Below are 17236 nucleotides of genomic sequence, written 5' to 3' on the forward strand. Positions count from 1 at the left end.
ATTTGGATCCAAATTGGGAATTGCTCTCCAGTGTCTACCTGTGCCTGTGATCTTCTAGGTGCCCTGGTGAGCAGAAGGTTCTTTGGTGCTTAGTTTGCTAACTCTTGTACCCTATAGAGTTTTAATATAAGAGACTCTTCCTCTATTAGCTCCTACTCCCTTACCATTCATTACTTGTAGCCTTATATCACATATAAGGCTATGCCTCCTTTCTGGCAAATATTTTGAGAGTTTTTGGAGTGAAGAAGGTATATTGTAGCACATCTGTAAAAGACCTGATTCTTAGATAAGCTATGCAGGGCCTTTAGGGAGCCTCTACATCTCTAATTTGGTAAAAACGCACTTGGTTATAAAGACACTAATGTAAAATTCAGAAAATTTGGTGCCACACGTGACTTGCTGTAGGTTTTTGCTTATTCTCTCTGGTCTGGCTTGCATGTTGGTAAACTGGTCATTTGAATAGGTGTTCAAGATTTTTAAAAATGTTAACTAAGTATCCTATATTTAATACATATTTGTGATGACATATCTTTCTAAATATGTCTTTACCACTCACTTGGTTTACTGCCCTTCTTTCTGTGGAGCGTAGGTCTTTACGTTGTATTTTGATTGATCTAAGATGGTAGAGCAAAGATATTTAGATTTCAAAGTCTATTTATTCTTTTTTTTTTCCACTAATTGCTTAATAATACCATTCAAGGCCTTACTGAATATATTTTATTTATTTAAATTTGAGTTGTTTTTTTTTTTTTTTAGGAAGTATTGGTGACTGAACCCAGGGGTGCTCTACCACTGAGCTAATCCCTAGCCCTTTTATTTATTCAGAGACAGGGTTTTATTAAGTTGCCCAGGCTGGCTTCAAACCTGTACTCCTCCTGCCTCAGCTTCCTGAGTTTCTAGAATTACAGGCGTGCACTACTACACCTGGCTGGCCACTATTTTTAAGTTTAGGTCATAGAAAATTAAACATATTGGGCTGGGGATGTGGCTCAAGTGGTAGCACGCTCGCCTGGCATGCGTGCGGCCCGCGTTCGATCCTCAGCACCACATACAAACAAAGATGTTGTGTCCGCCAAAAACTAAAAAAAAAAAAAAATATTAAAAAAAAAAAAAAAGAAAATTAAACATATCAAATGACAAAGAACTTAAACTGGTAATCAAATCAGCACATTAGATATCTACTATTTTGAAATTATAAGACATCTTTAAATATCTATAATAAGCCTAAAAATTAAGGTTATAAAATTTTTCCCCATGTACTAGACAATTATGGAATAATCCTAGTAGAATCAGAATAGTATTGAGAATTCAACCCCTGATTTCCAGAGTGGTGAGCACATGGCCTGTCAGCTGTTGAATTAGAACTGGGACCCATGACTCCTGTTGTCCATCCAGGGCCTTCCATGACTATTGCAGTGAACCATTCTTTGTTCTGGCTTCTTTAGGATAGACTATGTGAGTGGATATTTATAGGAGATCTAGGTGTGGGAGCTCAGATGCAGATTTCTGAGGCTGATCTGATTACTTAATTTCCCACTTTTATATGTGGAATTTCACAATGAATAACCTCCCTATGGCTTTTTAATTTTCTGCATTGAACTACCTCTATGGGAAAGGGGACGGAGAAGAAGGGCAGCATATAATTTGGCCAGGTAAAACATAAACTGTGAGGAAAAAGATTACATTTTATAGAAACAACAAAGGTGATTTGACTGTAGCCGTAGTGAATTTCTATAGGAAAAAGTACACTTTTGCTGAAGAAAGACTTCAGTTTTAAAAAAATGATAGCTGCTGGGCATGGTGGCACATGCTTGTAATCCCAGCCACTCAAGAGGCTGAGGCAGGAGGATCACAAGTTCAAAGCCAGCCTCAGTAAAAGTGAGGTGCTAAGCAACTCAATGAGATCCTGTCTCTAAATAAAATACAAAATAGGGCTGGGCATGTGCCTCAGTGGTTGAGTGCCTTTGATTTCAATCCCTAGTACCTTAATAAATAAATAAACGAATGATAGCTTGTAGTGTTGAATTTTCCAATTGAAAGCATTTTAAGCATCTTAATCTCTGAACTAATAATAATTATCATCAATTGCTATAAGAAAAACTAACATATTCAGGGAGAAAATAAATTAATCTTCATATTGAGTTAGTTATATGGTAGGCTGTGGTTTTAATTATGTGTTATTCCATCAAATCTTGGAACTCTTCCGTGGCAGTGACTGAGACTGTACTTCATTCTAGGATTCTGAGAAACTGCAAGGCTTATTCCAGGCAGCTCTGGAGCTCAGCACAAGCACGAAACCCTATGACTGCGTAACAGCCTCCTACCTGCTGAGCTTTTTAATCTGGCAGGATGCTCTGCCCTGGTCCCTTTCTGTGGCTACACCCCAGCAGGACGCATGTGGTGATGGAGAAAAATCTGCTGCCGTGGTGGAAAGGAACACATTGATGGGTTTGTATTGAGGAAATGACCTTTTGCTCCTTTTTTTGTTGTTGTAATCAAAACCATTATCTTATTCTCTCACCATTCATTGGTTAGACTATCTCATGGTTAAACATTTACTCATGTTATTTTTTTTAATAATTTTTTAAACATTTATTTTTTAGATGTAGGTGGACACAATACCTTTATTTTATTTTTATGTAGTGCTAAGGCTTGAACCCAGTGCCTCACGCATACTAGGCAAGTGCTCTGCCTCTGAGCCACAACCCCAGCCTTACTTGTGGTTTTTTTATTTAAGAGTTTACCAGCATATAAGTGCCTGCAGTTCCTTTTTTTGTGAATAAACAGTGAACTCAGCTATAATATTTGTTTCTAAACAGAGAATTTTTGTTAAATAAATTGATATACAAATGTCCATTAATAAAGTACTTTTTTAAAAAAATATTTTTTACATGTTGATGAACCTTTATTTTATTCATTTATATACATGCAGTGCTGAGAATCGAACCCAGTGCCTCACACATGCTAGGCAAGCACTCTGCCTCTGAGCCACAACCCCAGCCCTAATAAAGTACTTTTTAAAAGAGGACCTGTTTCTCTATCGAATGTCTACTCTTTTATTCTGCAGAAATTTTACCACATTATAGACAGATCAGCTTCATTATTTCTATACAGAGCAGAGTTCCCTTATCTGTAGGAGTTTATGTTCTGATTGACTGTCGTGCTCCCTTCCCTTTTATATTTTTATATAGCCTGTTCTAAAATCTTGGGTCTGAAATGGGTTAGATCTAGTGGTTTTCAGCAAATATTTGTTTGGGATTTATAGTCTTAATTTTATGCTAGTAAATCTTTATTTTGGAATTGTAGTGGGTATATGAATAGATACTTTTTTTTTTTTTTTTTTTAGTACCAGGGATTGAACCAGGTTAAGCACTTTAACCACTGAGTCCCCTTTTATATTTCATTAGAGACAGGATCTTTACTGAGTTGCTGAGGCTGGGTTTGAGCTCACCATCCCTCCTGTTTCCACCTGCTGAGTTGCTGGGATTATAGGCATGGGCCACAGTGCCTGGCTAGATACAAATTTTGCAACCCAGATATAGGTCAGATATAGAAAGAAAGTTGCAAATTATTTTTCTCAAGATGATAAAAAAGGCCATGATGAAACCTGTAGTGGGAGAAAAGTAGGAGGTATAGGTAGTTCAGGTGGGAACGTGACCTTTAAGTCCGCAGAGAGATGACAGAATCATAGAAGACGATATTTGCCCACTTTAGTTGCTTCAGGGCTAGGTTCAAAAGGAGACCCTGGTCGGAAGAGGACTGCAATTGGGGTGTGCTGGGGAGCGCATGCGTCACAGAAAGTCTTTTAAGATATTTTATTTTTTAAAATATTTATTTTTTAGTTGTAGTTGGACACAATACCTTTATTTTGTTTTGTTTACTTATTTTTATGTGGTGCTGAGAATTGAACCCAGGGCCCTGCATGTGCTAGGATCCCAGCCTAAGATATTTTAGAACTTCATTTCAGACATGCAAAGAACACTTGAGTAAATAAGGTTTAAGTAACAGAAATAGAAAAGCTTCATAAATTTTGTTCTCTAGTTAGGTGACGACAGCTTAAGAAGTAGAAGAAGGGCTAGAGGTGAAGCTCAGTGGTAGAGCATGTGCTTAGCCTGCCTAAGGCCAGGTTTGATCTCAGAATAACAAAACAAAACAAAATAACAATAGTAAAAAACCTCCCCAAACAAAATCAAAACAAACAAAAAAACAACTCCTCAGTTTTCTTAGCTGGATGCAGTGACCCATACCTGGGATCCCAGCTTCTCTGGAGGCTGAGGCAGGAGGATCCCTGCCTTGAGCAACATAGGGAGACACCCGTCTCCTAAAAAAAAAAAAAAAAAGAAGAAGAAGACTCTTCTTTATTCTACTTAATCTTTCATTTTGTTTTCCTTTTTAATTTTACCACCAATGTATGGTCATAAATTTGGTTTCACATAATTTTGAAAGCATTGTATATGTTGTACAGATTTACCACAATTTATTAATCTATTGTCCTGTTTCAGAGAAGCAACAAATGAGCATAACACATTGGTTGAATCATCATGATAGCAATCTAAGTCTTCATATTTCCCATAGTACCTAAAATAAAAGTAGAAATACTATATGTATGTTGGGGGTTAGGAGTAGGGACACAAACATTTATTCCTTAACAGACAAATACCTGGAGAAATGAAAACATGCCCAAATAAAAATTGTACAGGAATGTTCATAGCAGAATTATTTATAGTAGCCAAAAAGTAGAAATAATTCACATGTCTATCAACTGATAAATGGATAAATAAAAATGTATGGCCATACAGTGAACTATTATGCATCCATATGAAATAAAGAATGAAGCATCTGTATATGTGGCAGCGTGAACATGGAAAATGTTATGCTGAGTGAAAGATGCCAATTACGGAAGACCTTTTATTGTGTAATTCCACTTATGTGGTATGCCCAGAATAGCAAAATCTATAGGAACAAAAAGTAGGTTATGATTGCTGAGGGCAGAGGAAGGATAGAGGTGCAGAGAGGAAGAAACTGCAAATAGGTAAAGGTCTTTGGGTGGATAAAGAAAATGTTCTAGAATGTGGTATATGCCTATATCTCTGACTATACTAAAAACCATTGACTGTATGCTTTAAATGTGTGAATTGCATGGTGTGTGAAATATGTGTCACCAAAGCTGTTATTAAAAGTTATCTCTTGACCAATTAGCACATGCCACACGGACCTGGGCTTTGATACCCCAGCTAGAGGAGGTTCAGAGTGAATGCATAATGAATCCAGGCAATTAGGGAAGACACTCAGTTCTTTAACTAGTATCTTTAACTAGAAATGGGCAGTGGGCCAGATAACCTTGAAAAATCTCTTTCTGGTTCAAGTATGAAGTTCAGTTGAGTGTTTTTGTGGGAAGTGTTTTGCTGTCCATAAATTTATAAATGTGTTTTAAAATGGGTATTGTTTTCTCTTTGCTTTTTCTAGTTATCAAGTGCTTGATGGAAAATCTTGAGGAAGAGGTAGCTCAAGCTGAAAATTCCTTGCTTCAGGCAGCGGCATCGTTTCCAATGTATGGGCGAGTTCACTGTATAACAGGAGCCCTGCAGAAGTTACCTCTAAAGTAAGAACATCCACAGCTGCCTCTCCTCTCAGAAGCACACTTAGGCCCCAGCTTTCGCCTCTTATCAGTGTGTCCTGGGAATGGAATGTAGTCTGCTGCCTTGAAGAGAATAGAAAATTAGACTTATAAATCTGTTTATACTTTTTTGTGTTTCAAGTATTTCATGTATTAACACAATTACATTCTTTAAACTCCTTTTATGTATCAATTTCCATTATTAATATTTGTTTTTTGCTTTTGGTATAAGTGTCCCTAATTTCCTTGTTGCAGCAGCCTGCAGTTGGTGAGTGAGTGGAGACTTTTGGTGGAGAAGCTCCTATCCATGTCCTACAGGCTTTCTGCTGTGGTGTCTCCGGTCATTCAGAGCTCCTCCCCTGAGGGCCTCATCCCCATGGACACTGATTCAGGTCAGCAGACAAAGAGAGCTATAGTGCTGTTGTTTGATTATTATATCATCTGTCTCTCTTCTTTGGTAATCATATCTTTGGAGAGATATAAAAGCTAAGTTGAGAAAATAAGAAAGGCCTGTAGAAGAAGATAAATAGTAAATATTTGTTGATTATGAATATATCAGTGAATGAACAATTACTGAAAGGATAGGAGCCAAGCTTAGTGTCTGGGAGGTCCTACTGTGGCATGCATGGGTACTTGAACAAGTCCAAAAAGATTGGCTATTAAAGATGTGCACAAACATAAAGTGTACCTTTAAAATGAAGTAAATTTATATTTCAGGTTAAAGTTTGTGAATGCATTTTGTAATGCAGATGAGAGCCTTTTATTAGGAAGAGTCTGAGTATATTATGAACACATGCTGTCCATACAATGAAATACCTTGGGATGATATTTAAAGTGGCCTGGAGCAGTGTGTTTTACATAGAAAATGTTGGCTTTTTTAAAAAATAATAATAAGTTGGATAATATGTTGGTTCATGATGCTAAGACACATTTATTTAGGTTAATGTTTTAGCTTTCTTTCTTTGTACATGAAAAAAAAAGTAGTCTTTTTTTTTTTTTTAACTTTTGAAAATTATTTATTTTTATGTGATGCTGGGGATTGAACCCAGTGCCTCACACATGTTAGGTAAGCGTTTTGCCATTGAGCTACAGCCCCAGCCCAAAACATGTAGTCTTATAGCTGATATTTGGATAAGGCAAATACCAGATTATTCTGGATCAAAGGTCTTGAATATTTCAGTTACCTATTGTAGAAAGAGCCTATAGGGTATGCTAAAATTCTTTGTGTAGAGAGTTTTAAAATATCTTTGGCTCACAGACTTTTTAAAAAATTCTGTCTCATCTTTTGATTGTCTTTATTTTTCCTTCTTCTTCCCCATGTTATCTGTCATGCATTCTGAATTTCTTGGAAAAAACCTCCCAAGAACCATAGAATAAATGAACAGGATCCTTGAAATTTTATTCTGATTTTTCCTCATCTTTGTATGGTATCTTTTGGGCTAGTGTTACTTTTTCATGGCTATTGAAGTTTGTTTGGGGCAGAATTTCAGTGAAGAGACAAATGAGCATAACACATTGGTTGTATTTTCATGATAGCAATTAGAATCTTTATATTTTTCTTAATAGCAATTTGAATCTTTATATTTTTCATGATAGCAATTTGAATCTTTATATTTCCAACAGTACCTAAAATATAAGTATAAATAATAGATGTATGGCTAATACCTGTTCTTTGATTTGTTCATCTATTCTGCATGATTACCTGTTGGTATTCAGAGCTTGGGGGCTGAGGTTGTGGCTCAGTAGTGGAGTGCTTGCCTAACATGTGTGAAGTCCTGGGTTGGATTCTCAGCACCACATATAAATAAATAGATAAATAAAATAAAGGTTAATGAACAACTAAAATGTGTATATTAAAAAAAAAAAGTCAGAGCTTGGCTAACTTCTTATTACCTAGCCATTCATTTATTCGTTCAGCCCATGTTATTGAACCTTGGCCATGAACCAGTTTCTGTTTTAGGCACTGGTACTCCACAGTGTACAAAGTGTTGCATTCATGGAGCTTACTCCTAATCTAGTGAGTGCTCATTGAGTAAAAATGAAATTTAATGTAATACTAGGAGTGTAAACCACACTGAGAAAGCAGTATATTATATGATGTATTTAAAGCCAAATATGGAGTCTTCATGATATTCTTATATTATGAAAGACTGTTTGGTTGTTAATTTTAAAGAATTTTGTAACATTTATATTTTTAAATTATATTGCAGATAGGGAAACAACCTCTTAAAATTAATTGAAGTTTATTGGACTTCTTTCACATGATAAGCATCATGTTTGAGATTCTTTTTTTTTTAACCTTTATTTATTTAATTATTTAAAAAATATTTTTAGTTGTACATGGACACAGTATCTTTATTTTGTTTATTTACTTTTATGTGGTGCTGAGGATGGAACCCAGTGCCTCACACAGGGGAGGCAAACGCTTTACCACTGAGCCACACCCCAGCACACCTTACCTTTATTTTGCTGAGGATTGAACCTAGCACCTCTTGCATGCTAGGCAAGCGCTCTACTGCTGAGCTACAACCTCAGCCCCATGTTTGAGATTCTTAAGACAACACAGAAGCAATGTAAATGAAATGGCAGCCTTTGTTCTGTGGATGGTTATGGTTGTATTTTTTATCATATCTTCAGCCCAAATTGCCATGTTTTAAAAGTACACTTAAAGGGGGCTGGGGATGTGGCTCAGTGGTAGAGCATTTGCCTAGCATGCACAAGGCCTCAGGTTCAATCCCCAACACTGCACCCCCGCCAAAAAAAAAAAAAAGTCTACTTAAATATCATGAAGACTCTATACAAATAATTTTCACATTACCTACTCTGTCTCTTCTAATAGAGGTTATTATCAGGTGTTGAAAATTACACAATTTTTGAGTGCAGGTACCCCCAAGGGAATCTGCATGTGATGTGGAACTGGAGTTTCGTGTCTTTCTTGCAGAGTCAGCAAGCCGCTTACAGGTGATTCTCAAAGAGATTCAGCCACGAGATACTAACGATTACTTCAACCAAGCCAAAATACTGAAAGAATGTGATAGTTTTGATTTGGAGGACTTGAATATCAGTGTGTCAAATATTGATACTTCTGCAGAAATCAAAGGTAACATATGTAAAGTTGATATGTAACCATTGTTTTTTCTTTTTTCTTTTTTTTTGTATGGTACTGGGGATTGTACCTAGGTCCTCATGCATGCCAAGTAACAGCTTTATCTTTTAGTTTTAGTTTCAGCCCCAGGTGATTTAGTAATAGTAAAATATATGGAATGGTTTTTTTATATAATAAATGAAGTCTTTCTTTAAAAAAAAAAATTGGTTTTGGAAATGATCTGGTTTTAGGAATGAATTTATAAGACTTTTAAAACCAGAAAGTGATGTGTTCCAGTTCAGCATACAAGGTGGTATAGCAGAAGGCTTTTGAGTGCTAAAATCCTCTTGACAGGCCAGGTGCTGTAAAAGCAGTGTTGCTCTTTGAATCTGAGTGGTGCAGCAGTCATCTCCCTGCAGTGGGGTTCATTGGTATCTGCTGTGCAAGTTCTTAAAGTAGAATAGCCTTTTAATGGAAATAAACTTTAGTACTCATCAAAATGTGAGGTGCTCTGTTTTACTAGGCCTCCAGAATTTCAGTCTCTTCCGCTTGTTTTTATCATTAGTTGTTACTATTGAATTTTCTGTGATACTGTGAAGTCATCAGAAGCAGTAGTTTCTTGATTTATTACATATTCTGCATTCTCCACTAGGTGGCGATATTGTTTTACAAAATTGTCTTTGCAATTATATTTTTGAAATTACAAAAACTATTATTATGTGCTTATTGTAATAGTTTCACACAACATAGAGATAAATACAAATTAAAAATAAACTAAAGCTGACTTTTATTACTTCCTTTTCTACTTTCCTGTTTAGTATATGTTCTTTTATACCTATGGTATGTTATTTATATACATTTGTCATTTAAGTTTAGTGGAATTTTTTTTAGAAAACATGGGATTACAGTATAAATATTATTTTGTTAATTTGTATTTTTAATTTAAAAGTTTATTTTGGATTTTTAAAAATGTCAGTACTAAAACACTCCTAAAGCTAGAATAAGGTAGTAAATCAGGGTAATTGTAGCTTATTGACCATGGGATTTAAATATATCTTGAAGGAGATTTTGTATTTTTCTTTAATTTTTTTTCTTCAGTACTAGAGGTATCAAACCCAGGGGTGCTCTACCATTGTGCTACAACTCCAACCCTTTTTATTTTTATTTGAGACATGGTCTTGCTAAGTTACTGAGCCTCGAATTTATGAGCCTCCTGCCTCAGCCTTCTATATTGCTGGGATTACAGGTGTGCACCAACGCACCTAGCTTTTTCCTTTGATTTTTCCTTTGGATAGGACGAAGGGGAGGGGGGAGAGGGCAAAGGGGTAGGAAAGACAGTGGAATGAGACAGACATCATTACCCTAGGTACATGTATGATTGCATAAATGGTGTAACTCTACTGCATACAAAACTAGAGAAGCAAAAAATTCTGCTCCATTTGTGTACAATGAATCAAAGAGCTTTCTATTGTCATGTATAACTGATTAGAACTAATAAATAAAAAACAAAAGGAGGGCTGGGGATGTGGCTCAAGCGGTGGCGCGCTCGCCTGGCGTGCGTGCGGCCCGGGTTCGATCCTCAGCACCACATACAAACAAAGATGTTGTGTCCGCCAAATACTAAAAAATAAATATTAAAATTCTCTCTTTCTCTCCCTCTCTCTCTCACTCTCTCTTTAAAAAAAAAAAAAAAACAAAAGGAAAGAAAAAATAAATATGTAGAAATAGAAAATAAAGTTCTTTTCTACTCAACTGATATAATAGCCATATTTGCCAAAATAAATAAGAAAGTGTATTTATTAGTCATTCATATAATACTTTATGGATATTAAAGAGGCAAAGAGAGTTTGTTTCATTAATTTCCAAAAGTTAGACTTAAGTTTTGAAGGAATATTTTGTTTTTTAAAAAAATTGATTTTGAAAACAACAAATTAAAAAATACTTAGCATGATTTCTCCTCATGGCACATGCTTGACAAATATTAGATTTTTTTTCTCCTGAATAAATAGAACATATAACAAATTGGTTTGTTTAAATGGATTATTCTTGGGGAAATTATGAATAAGCTTGTTCTAAGAAACCTAGGGTGTGAGTAATCGAGTGTCTAGTGTTGCAATAGTTTTTTTTTTTCCCTTAAGGTAAAGAAGGAAAAACATGTGATGTAACTGCTCAGATGGTGCTGGTGTGTTGTTGGAGAAGTATGAAGGAAGTTGCTTTACTTTTAGGCACACTGTGCCAGCTTCTACCTATGCGGTCTATGCTAGAATCTTCTGATAGATTATTAACAGAGGATCAGGTAAGGCTCCAGCAGGTATCATTTTTGGTCAAGATGTAAATCACAAGCTTCTATTTATGATCCAACTTTAAAAAAATTTTTGAATTTTTCTTGAATAAAATTTTACAGCTGTCAACTGAAAAATAGTTCACAATAACTTAGGATTTTAGACCTGTAGTACATTTCAAAACTATGGCATTTTAGGAATATTTTTATATAAGCATAGTTTTTAACCTCACTTTTTACTGCGATATTATTATTTTAATTCTCTTCCTCCATTTAACATACATAAACTTAAATTTTAGTTGAAACTCTAGTAAAACTCTCCAAGTCTCTTAAATTTTGCAGAGGAATACAAAGTAACATATTGGTTGATTATGGATCTTATGTTTCCCACTACTTCAATAATAAAGTTGTAGTCACTTTGGTTTTTTTTGGCTGACTTTTATTTTAAGACCACAAAGTTAGTTCACCATCTGGGACTGTTCAAGGGACTTGAGTGCAGTGTTTACAAGAAATTAGTTTACCACAAGCATTTCATTTGGAAATATTTTAGATTTATTAGATTTCTGTTTTTAATTGATTCCCTCTTCCTTTCCATATGGTTTCAACAAATCCATTTCCCACAGTTTTCCAGCAAAGATATATAACACATACTTTCATTTTTAACCTTTTTCAAATAAAGATAATTTTTTCCCCTAGGGTATTACAACATTCAAGAACAAAACAAATATTGTAGTATGCTAATGCTGATTATTTCTATAATCACCACGTGACTCATTCCATGGAAATAATGCTAATATTTTTATTCTCACACTCTGTGGCTCATGTGCTTGCATCTGGTTAACAGCTGGCCTGTGATGTTGCAAGGCCCCAGGAAGGAGAGAGGCAAAGGCGAACAGTATACTGTGGGCAGCATTATGTTCCTTATTCTCCTCCAAATCAAATAGGCGTTAATGTTCTAGAGTTACTTGGAGTGGTTGCTGGTAACTGGCTGTAGCGCCAATGCCAACATCTCTGCTTAGGAATCAGTTATGATTAATGATTACTTCACTGATGTTTACCATCTTGCTATGAAATAAACATGTGCCTTGATTTCTCATCTTCTCTTTCCAAGGACAAGTTAAAACATATATTTTTTGGGGGGTTGTTGGAGTGTATTAAAAATAAATTAAGGGAAACATTTTGTTTCCACTATAACTGAGGCAGACCTGAGAGCTTCCTATGAAAATTATTTTGCCTTGACACCTTTTCTGATGCATCCAAAGTTTTATGCAATGTAAGTGAATTTATGTGGGATAACTATGTAAAGATTCTGAATTAAGATGAAAGAGATGTTTGTAAAAAAACTCACAGACTAACAATAACATAATAAAAAGATGGGCTTTTAAAAATCACAGAGTACTTCCAATGGTGATTTGCTTGAATAAAACTAGAATTCTGACTTTTTTTTTGGTCAAACCTTAGTTTCCATTCTAATGCCCTGCAGTTTTTCCAGTGCGTTATTCTGTGATAACTGTAGTTTTGAGAAGAAACTAATGGCTTAACAAGGGATCAGAAATATACGTGATAATTGTGTTCTAGCATTGAAATACTTCTCTCTATGGAAAACTTTATTCTTGATCTTGCTGACTTTAAAGAAATGTCTCAGTTTAGGAGTATTTGTTCCATGAAAATCCAAAGTCATCAAGAAATTAGTTACATGACTGCTTTTAAACAAAAATTTTTGCTTCTTTTACTCTCATGTCCTTAATACCTTTAAGAGTTAAAAATATAAATGACAGAGAAGAATGTAATTTACATTGGAATGGCTGGCCACACCTCAGGTATACCTTGCCAAGGGCATAGTTGCCTCGTTGCAGCTAGATCTGCTGTGCCTAGTGGCAAAACTACCAGTTTAAGAGTCAACACCCTAGGTGAATGTGACTCCAACAGACCTGGACACATTGAGGCCGCGACGTGACTTGCAGGCAGAATTCCAGCCTCATGGTGGAGAATGTGAAACCTAGGTTTTATAGTACCAGCAATAACAACTATGGCGGCTTTTACATTAATGAATGGAGGACGCTGTTCCATATAGACTAGCATACTGATTATTCCCTCTATTTTTGAAAAAGTAATATAATTCTATTATAATTTGAAATTTCATGGCTTGAGGCTAGAAGACAGGGAAGATATCTTTTGTAGCCCAGTTTTCTTAAGACCATCTTGATTATATGGCCCTTTGTTAAAGGGGGTGACCACTTAAATTCCACATATGTGAGTATATCTTATAATAAGGCTAACAGGAAGTAAGATTACAATTTGAGGGCTTTTGTTGCTGTTTGAAGAGAAGAACTGAGGCTTGTTTATAATTCCGAGTTTTCAGTGTTGTAGTCACAAACTATTGGAGCGGAAAGGGTCACAGAGATGATATTCTCCAGCTCCTTTGGACAGGAGGAAGCTGAAACCACTGGATGTTACCTGGTTCTCCCAAGATCATAAAGCTGGTTTGTGGCAGCTCTGGACAGGAACCTGATTCTTCTCCTTCACAGACATGTTCACATGGCACAGTGCTGCCTTTGTTCTGAACTGCTCATTTAATTTTTCTTTAAGTTGAATTTTTTTTAATTTCTAATACTCAAGCAAATATTTGCAAGCAGCAAGGCAGTAAGACAATTTTCTACTGAATGTTTTAACAAATGATCTTTTCCTTAGATCACTTTTTGTGAAGCAGTATGCTCTCACCCGCTGCTCCACGAGGCAAATGTGTTCATTCAGTGCATGTCTGACTTTCCTCCTGCACTGTAATCATGTAATGAAAGGTTCTTTCATAATGTCCCTGTATAAGAGGCAGAGATAAAACCAGCTTTGAGGGATGTAAGTGGAGACCCTTCCAGAGTGGGAAGTACACACAGCCTTATCGCACAGCTTCCTGGATAGTTGGTGTGTGTCTAGGTTTCTAGCTTGATGTTTTGCTGATACAGACTTTTGCTTGATACATTTTCTTGGTCCTCTTTCCATGGGATATCTGATACCTGTTGCTTACTGATTTTTTAAAACAACTTCCTCTACCTGGAGTAGCAATACATTTACATATCTTTTCTTTTATTCCTAAAAAGAAGCTTCTGTGCAAAATTTTCCTTCTTGCTTCCCTCTACTAGTAATTGTTGGCATAGAAATCATATGAATAAAATAATTGCCAACTATTAGAAGAACTTCTACTTTATTTTTTAATATTTATTTTTTAGTTTTAGGTGGATACAATATCTTTAATTTATTTTTATGTGGTGCTGAGAATCCAACTCAGTGCCTCATGCATGCTAGGCGAGCGCGCTACCACTTGAGCCACATCCCCAGCCCAGAAGAACTTCTACTTTAGATTTGTTTATAACTTGCATAATGCACAGGGCTAACTGGGTTGATAAATTCCCTCTGGGTTTTTCATTATGTAGTTTTTCATTATGTAGTCCATTTCATTATGTAGACTACAAATGGAGTATACGTTTATTAGCATTTGTAAGTTTAAAAGTTGCCTTTGTATTTTATTTTGCCCAAGATTGATTAGTTTTTAGAATTTGAATTGTGCTGCATGGAAGTTACTTTTTTTTTTTAATTTATTTTTTAAATTTTGAGACAGGGTCTCACTAAGTTGCATAGGGCCTCTCAAAGTTGTTGAGGCTAGCCTTGAACTTGCAATCTTCCTGCCTCAGCCTCTCAGTTCGCTGGGATTATAGGTATGTGGCATCTTGCCTAGCTGGAAGTTATCATTTTTAAGTTTTGAAATGAAGTTGATCATGAAACCACATCTTTTAGTCACCTGTTTATTGGCTACCTTACTATATGGGTATGGTGGGGACATAAAAAATAATAATTTGTGGTTCTCTGACCTCAGAGAGCTTAGAAGGATAATAAGGGACATAAGACAAGTTCATTAAAAAAATTCAGACTAAAGGGCAATGGTTAAAATGGCTCAAGATTAAGAATTTGCTAGAAAGCAAAGAATAAACATTCTGGTAAGATATATCTGAACACCAGAAAACTATGGCCTTTGTTGTTGTTATCCAGGAAAACAATGTTTCAGCTTTGAAGAAATCACTGTAGTAGAGAATGTACAGTTGAAAACATTAATTATCTTACTGGAGGATAAACTTTTGTAAAACATCTCATTTAACCAAAGTGGAATTTGAAGCTCAACTGTTGACATTCTCAAAGTTATAAGAAGTAACTTTGTCTTGAATTGAGTCTTATTTTTTAAAATACAAAGTAAAGCCTCAAATGGACATTTCTTGATTGCTGCTGTGCCAGGTACTCTACTAAACTCTTATATGCTTAATCTCATTTATTTCTCACAGTCATCCTGTGAAGTAGGTTTTAGTTCACCACCCTCCTGGCTTCAAAGTCTCAGATCTTAACCACTGTATGTGCTCTTGATAAAAGTGTCCCATCTGTACTTAAATCCTCTTGGGTTTATGTATTTATGAATGGAATGAGTCTTGATTTGTCTATTATATTTATTGTATAGGTAAATGGTAAGTTTTAAAAAGTGAGTTTAAATTTGACTTTTGTTGGTGTTATATTCTAGATGAACATTTAGCATCCCTGATTTGTCTGGTGGTGAATTGTAGATGTCTGGAGACAAGCATGTAGCTGTGTTTCCCTATGGCAATTTACATGCTATAAATACAGAAAGCATATTAATTTGCCCACAGAAATAAGTTTATAAAAAGTTAGAAGCAGAATATGCTAAATTAAAAGACAGTCACTTGAATTTAATTTAATTTTATTTTATTTTAAAAAAAATTGTTAAAGTTTTATTTTAGTTGTAGGTGGACGCAATACCTTTTTTTAATTTGTGGTGCTGAGGATCGAACCCAGGGCCCCACACATGTGAGGCGAGCACTCTACCGCTGAGCCCCAGCCCCAGCCCCTTGAATTTAATTAAAAAAAAAAAAAAGAAGAAGGAAATCATTTCCATTTGTTCTGCATTTTTAGGGTAATTCTTTTTAAAAAATCCTGAGATGTATTCTATTTATTTAAAAATATTTTGCAAATACATCATTTAGAAAGAAGGCATTTATGGATTTTTTTTTTTTTTAAGCCAGGTGCGCTCTACCACTGAACTATTCTCCCCCCCCCCCCCTTTTTTTTTTGTATTTTGAGACAAGGTCTTGCTAAGTTGCTGAGGCTATTCTCAAACTTGAGAGACCCTCCTGCCTCAGCCTCCCGAGTGGCTGTGATTAGAGGTGTGTGCCATTACAGGATTTTATGACTTTAAATAGGAACTCAGTGGCACCTAATGAAAGGCAATTGAGTTGGAGTTTTCAGATAACTTTTTAATTAAAAATTAATTAAAATTTTTTTTTCTTCCTCTATTCTTACTTTTTAAGTGGTTTGAATAAAATTTGTTCTCCAGTCCGACTATCTGCTGAGAGATGTCTGGAGGGCCCTTCTATGTCTGCTCATAGACCACATTGCTCACTACTCCATCCCAGTAGTTGGGTTCATCTCTTCCTTGCATCCCCATCATCCACTGTTTTGTAGCATGAAACCTCTAGGTCATTCATTCAGGTCCACTAGCCTTAGCCTTGTTTATGTTGTATCCATTTAGATAAAAAGACCTAGCTCAGTGTCTAATAGGTGCTTAGAAAATGTTTATTCATTCATTCTAGCCTCCCAGCCTCTTCTCATGTCAATTATGCCTTTCCATTTTGGTTCACCCAAGTGTGTATATCCTGTTCAAGGTCTGGGCATGAAGCCTTTCTAATTCTAGTGCAGAAGGATCTTTGATTTCTTAGAACTGGGTACCTCTCCACATATTGATTTTTCTCTGCCAATCTGAACTGAAAGCCTACTGAAGACAGACATTTGTTTTTATCTTCTTTATCTACCCCAACCATTAAGCTGCTAAGCATTTTGCAGAGTTCCAAAGAAGTACTTATTGTCTGATTAACAGTAGTTTTATATATCCTACAAAAGCAAAAAATTCATAATAAGCTTGGTTATTATCTATGTGTGTTTCTTGGGAGATGAAGAGCAGAATAAAATGAGGAAAGACTATTTCACCTTTGTCTTTAAAATGTCATTCTGATTTCTGAGGCCAGGATTAACTAAGGCAGAGGTCCAATCTTAAGAAGACTGGTCACCCTACTAAGGTCTTTATTATATGCCTTTTGGTTTAGGTCCCTTTGGAGGAAGTTAGGATAAAGGAAGCAATGAAAGTGGAATTACTGCTTAAGGAGATTGCAAATCATTACTGAGTCCACAAAGAAGCACTTTT

At 35.6% G+C, this 17236-nt stretch overlaps 1 protein-coding gene across 1 annotated transcript in view; it reads left to right on the forward strand.

Moving 5' to 3' along the window:
- The window catches only part of Thada (THADA armadillo repeat containing), a 318367-nt gene that overhangs the window by 34113 nt on the left and 267018 nt on the right, over window positions 1-17236 (forward strand). Inside the window, exons 17-21 of the mRNA XM_046425124.2 lie at window positions 2238-2448; window positions 5467-5602; window positions 5873-6009; window positions 8559-8717; window positions 10841-10998. Coding sequence (XP_046281080.2) covers window positions 2238-2448; window positions 5467-5602; window positions 5873-6009; window positions 8559-8717; window positions 10841-10998 — 801 coding nt within the window. The remainder of the gene's footprint in view (window positions 1-2237; window positions 2449-5466; window positions 5603-5872; window positions 6010-8558; window positions 8718-10840; window positions 10999-17236) is intronic.

Source organism: Marmota monax, unplaced genomic scaffold (genome assembly GCF_021218885.2).
Source record: "Marmota monax isolate L192 unplaced genomic scaffold, Marmota_monax_Labrador192_F-V1.1 WCK01_AAM20220418_F8-fsc00015, whole genome shotgun sequence".
Classification (NCBI taxonomy): Eukaryota; Metazoa; Chordata; class Mammalia; order Rodentia; family Sciuridae; genus Marmota; species Marmota monax.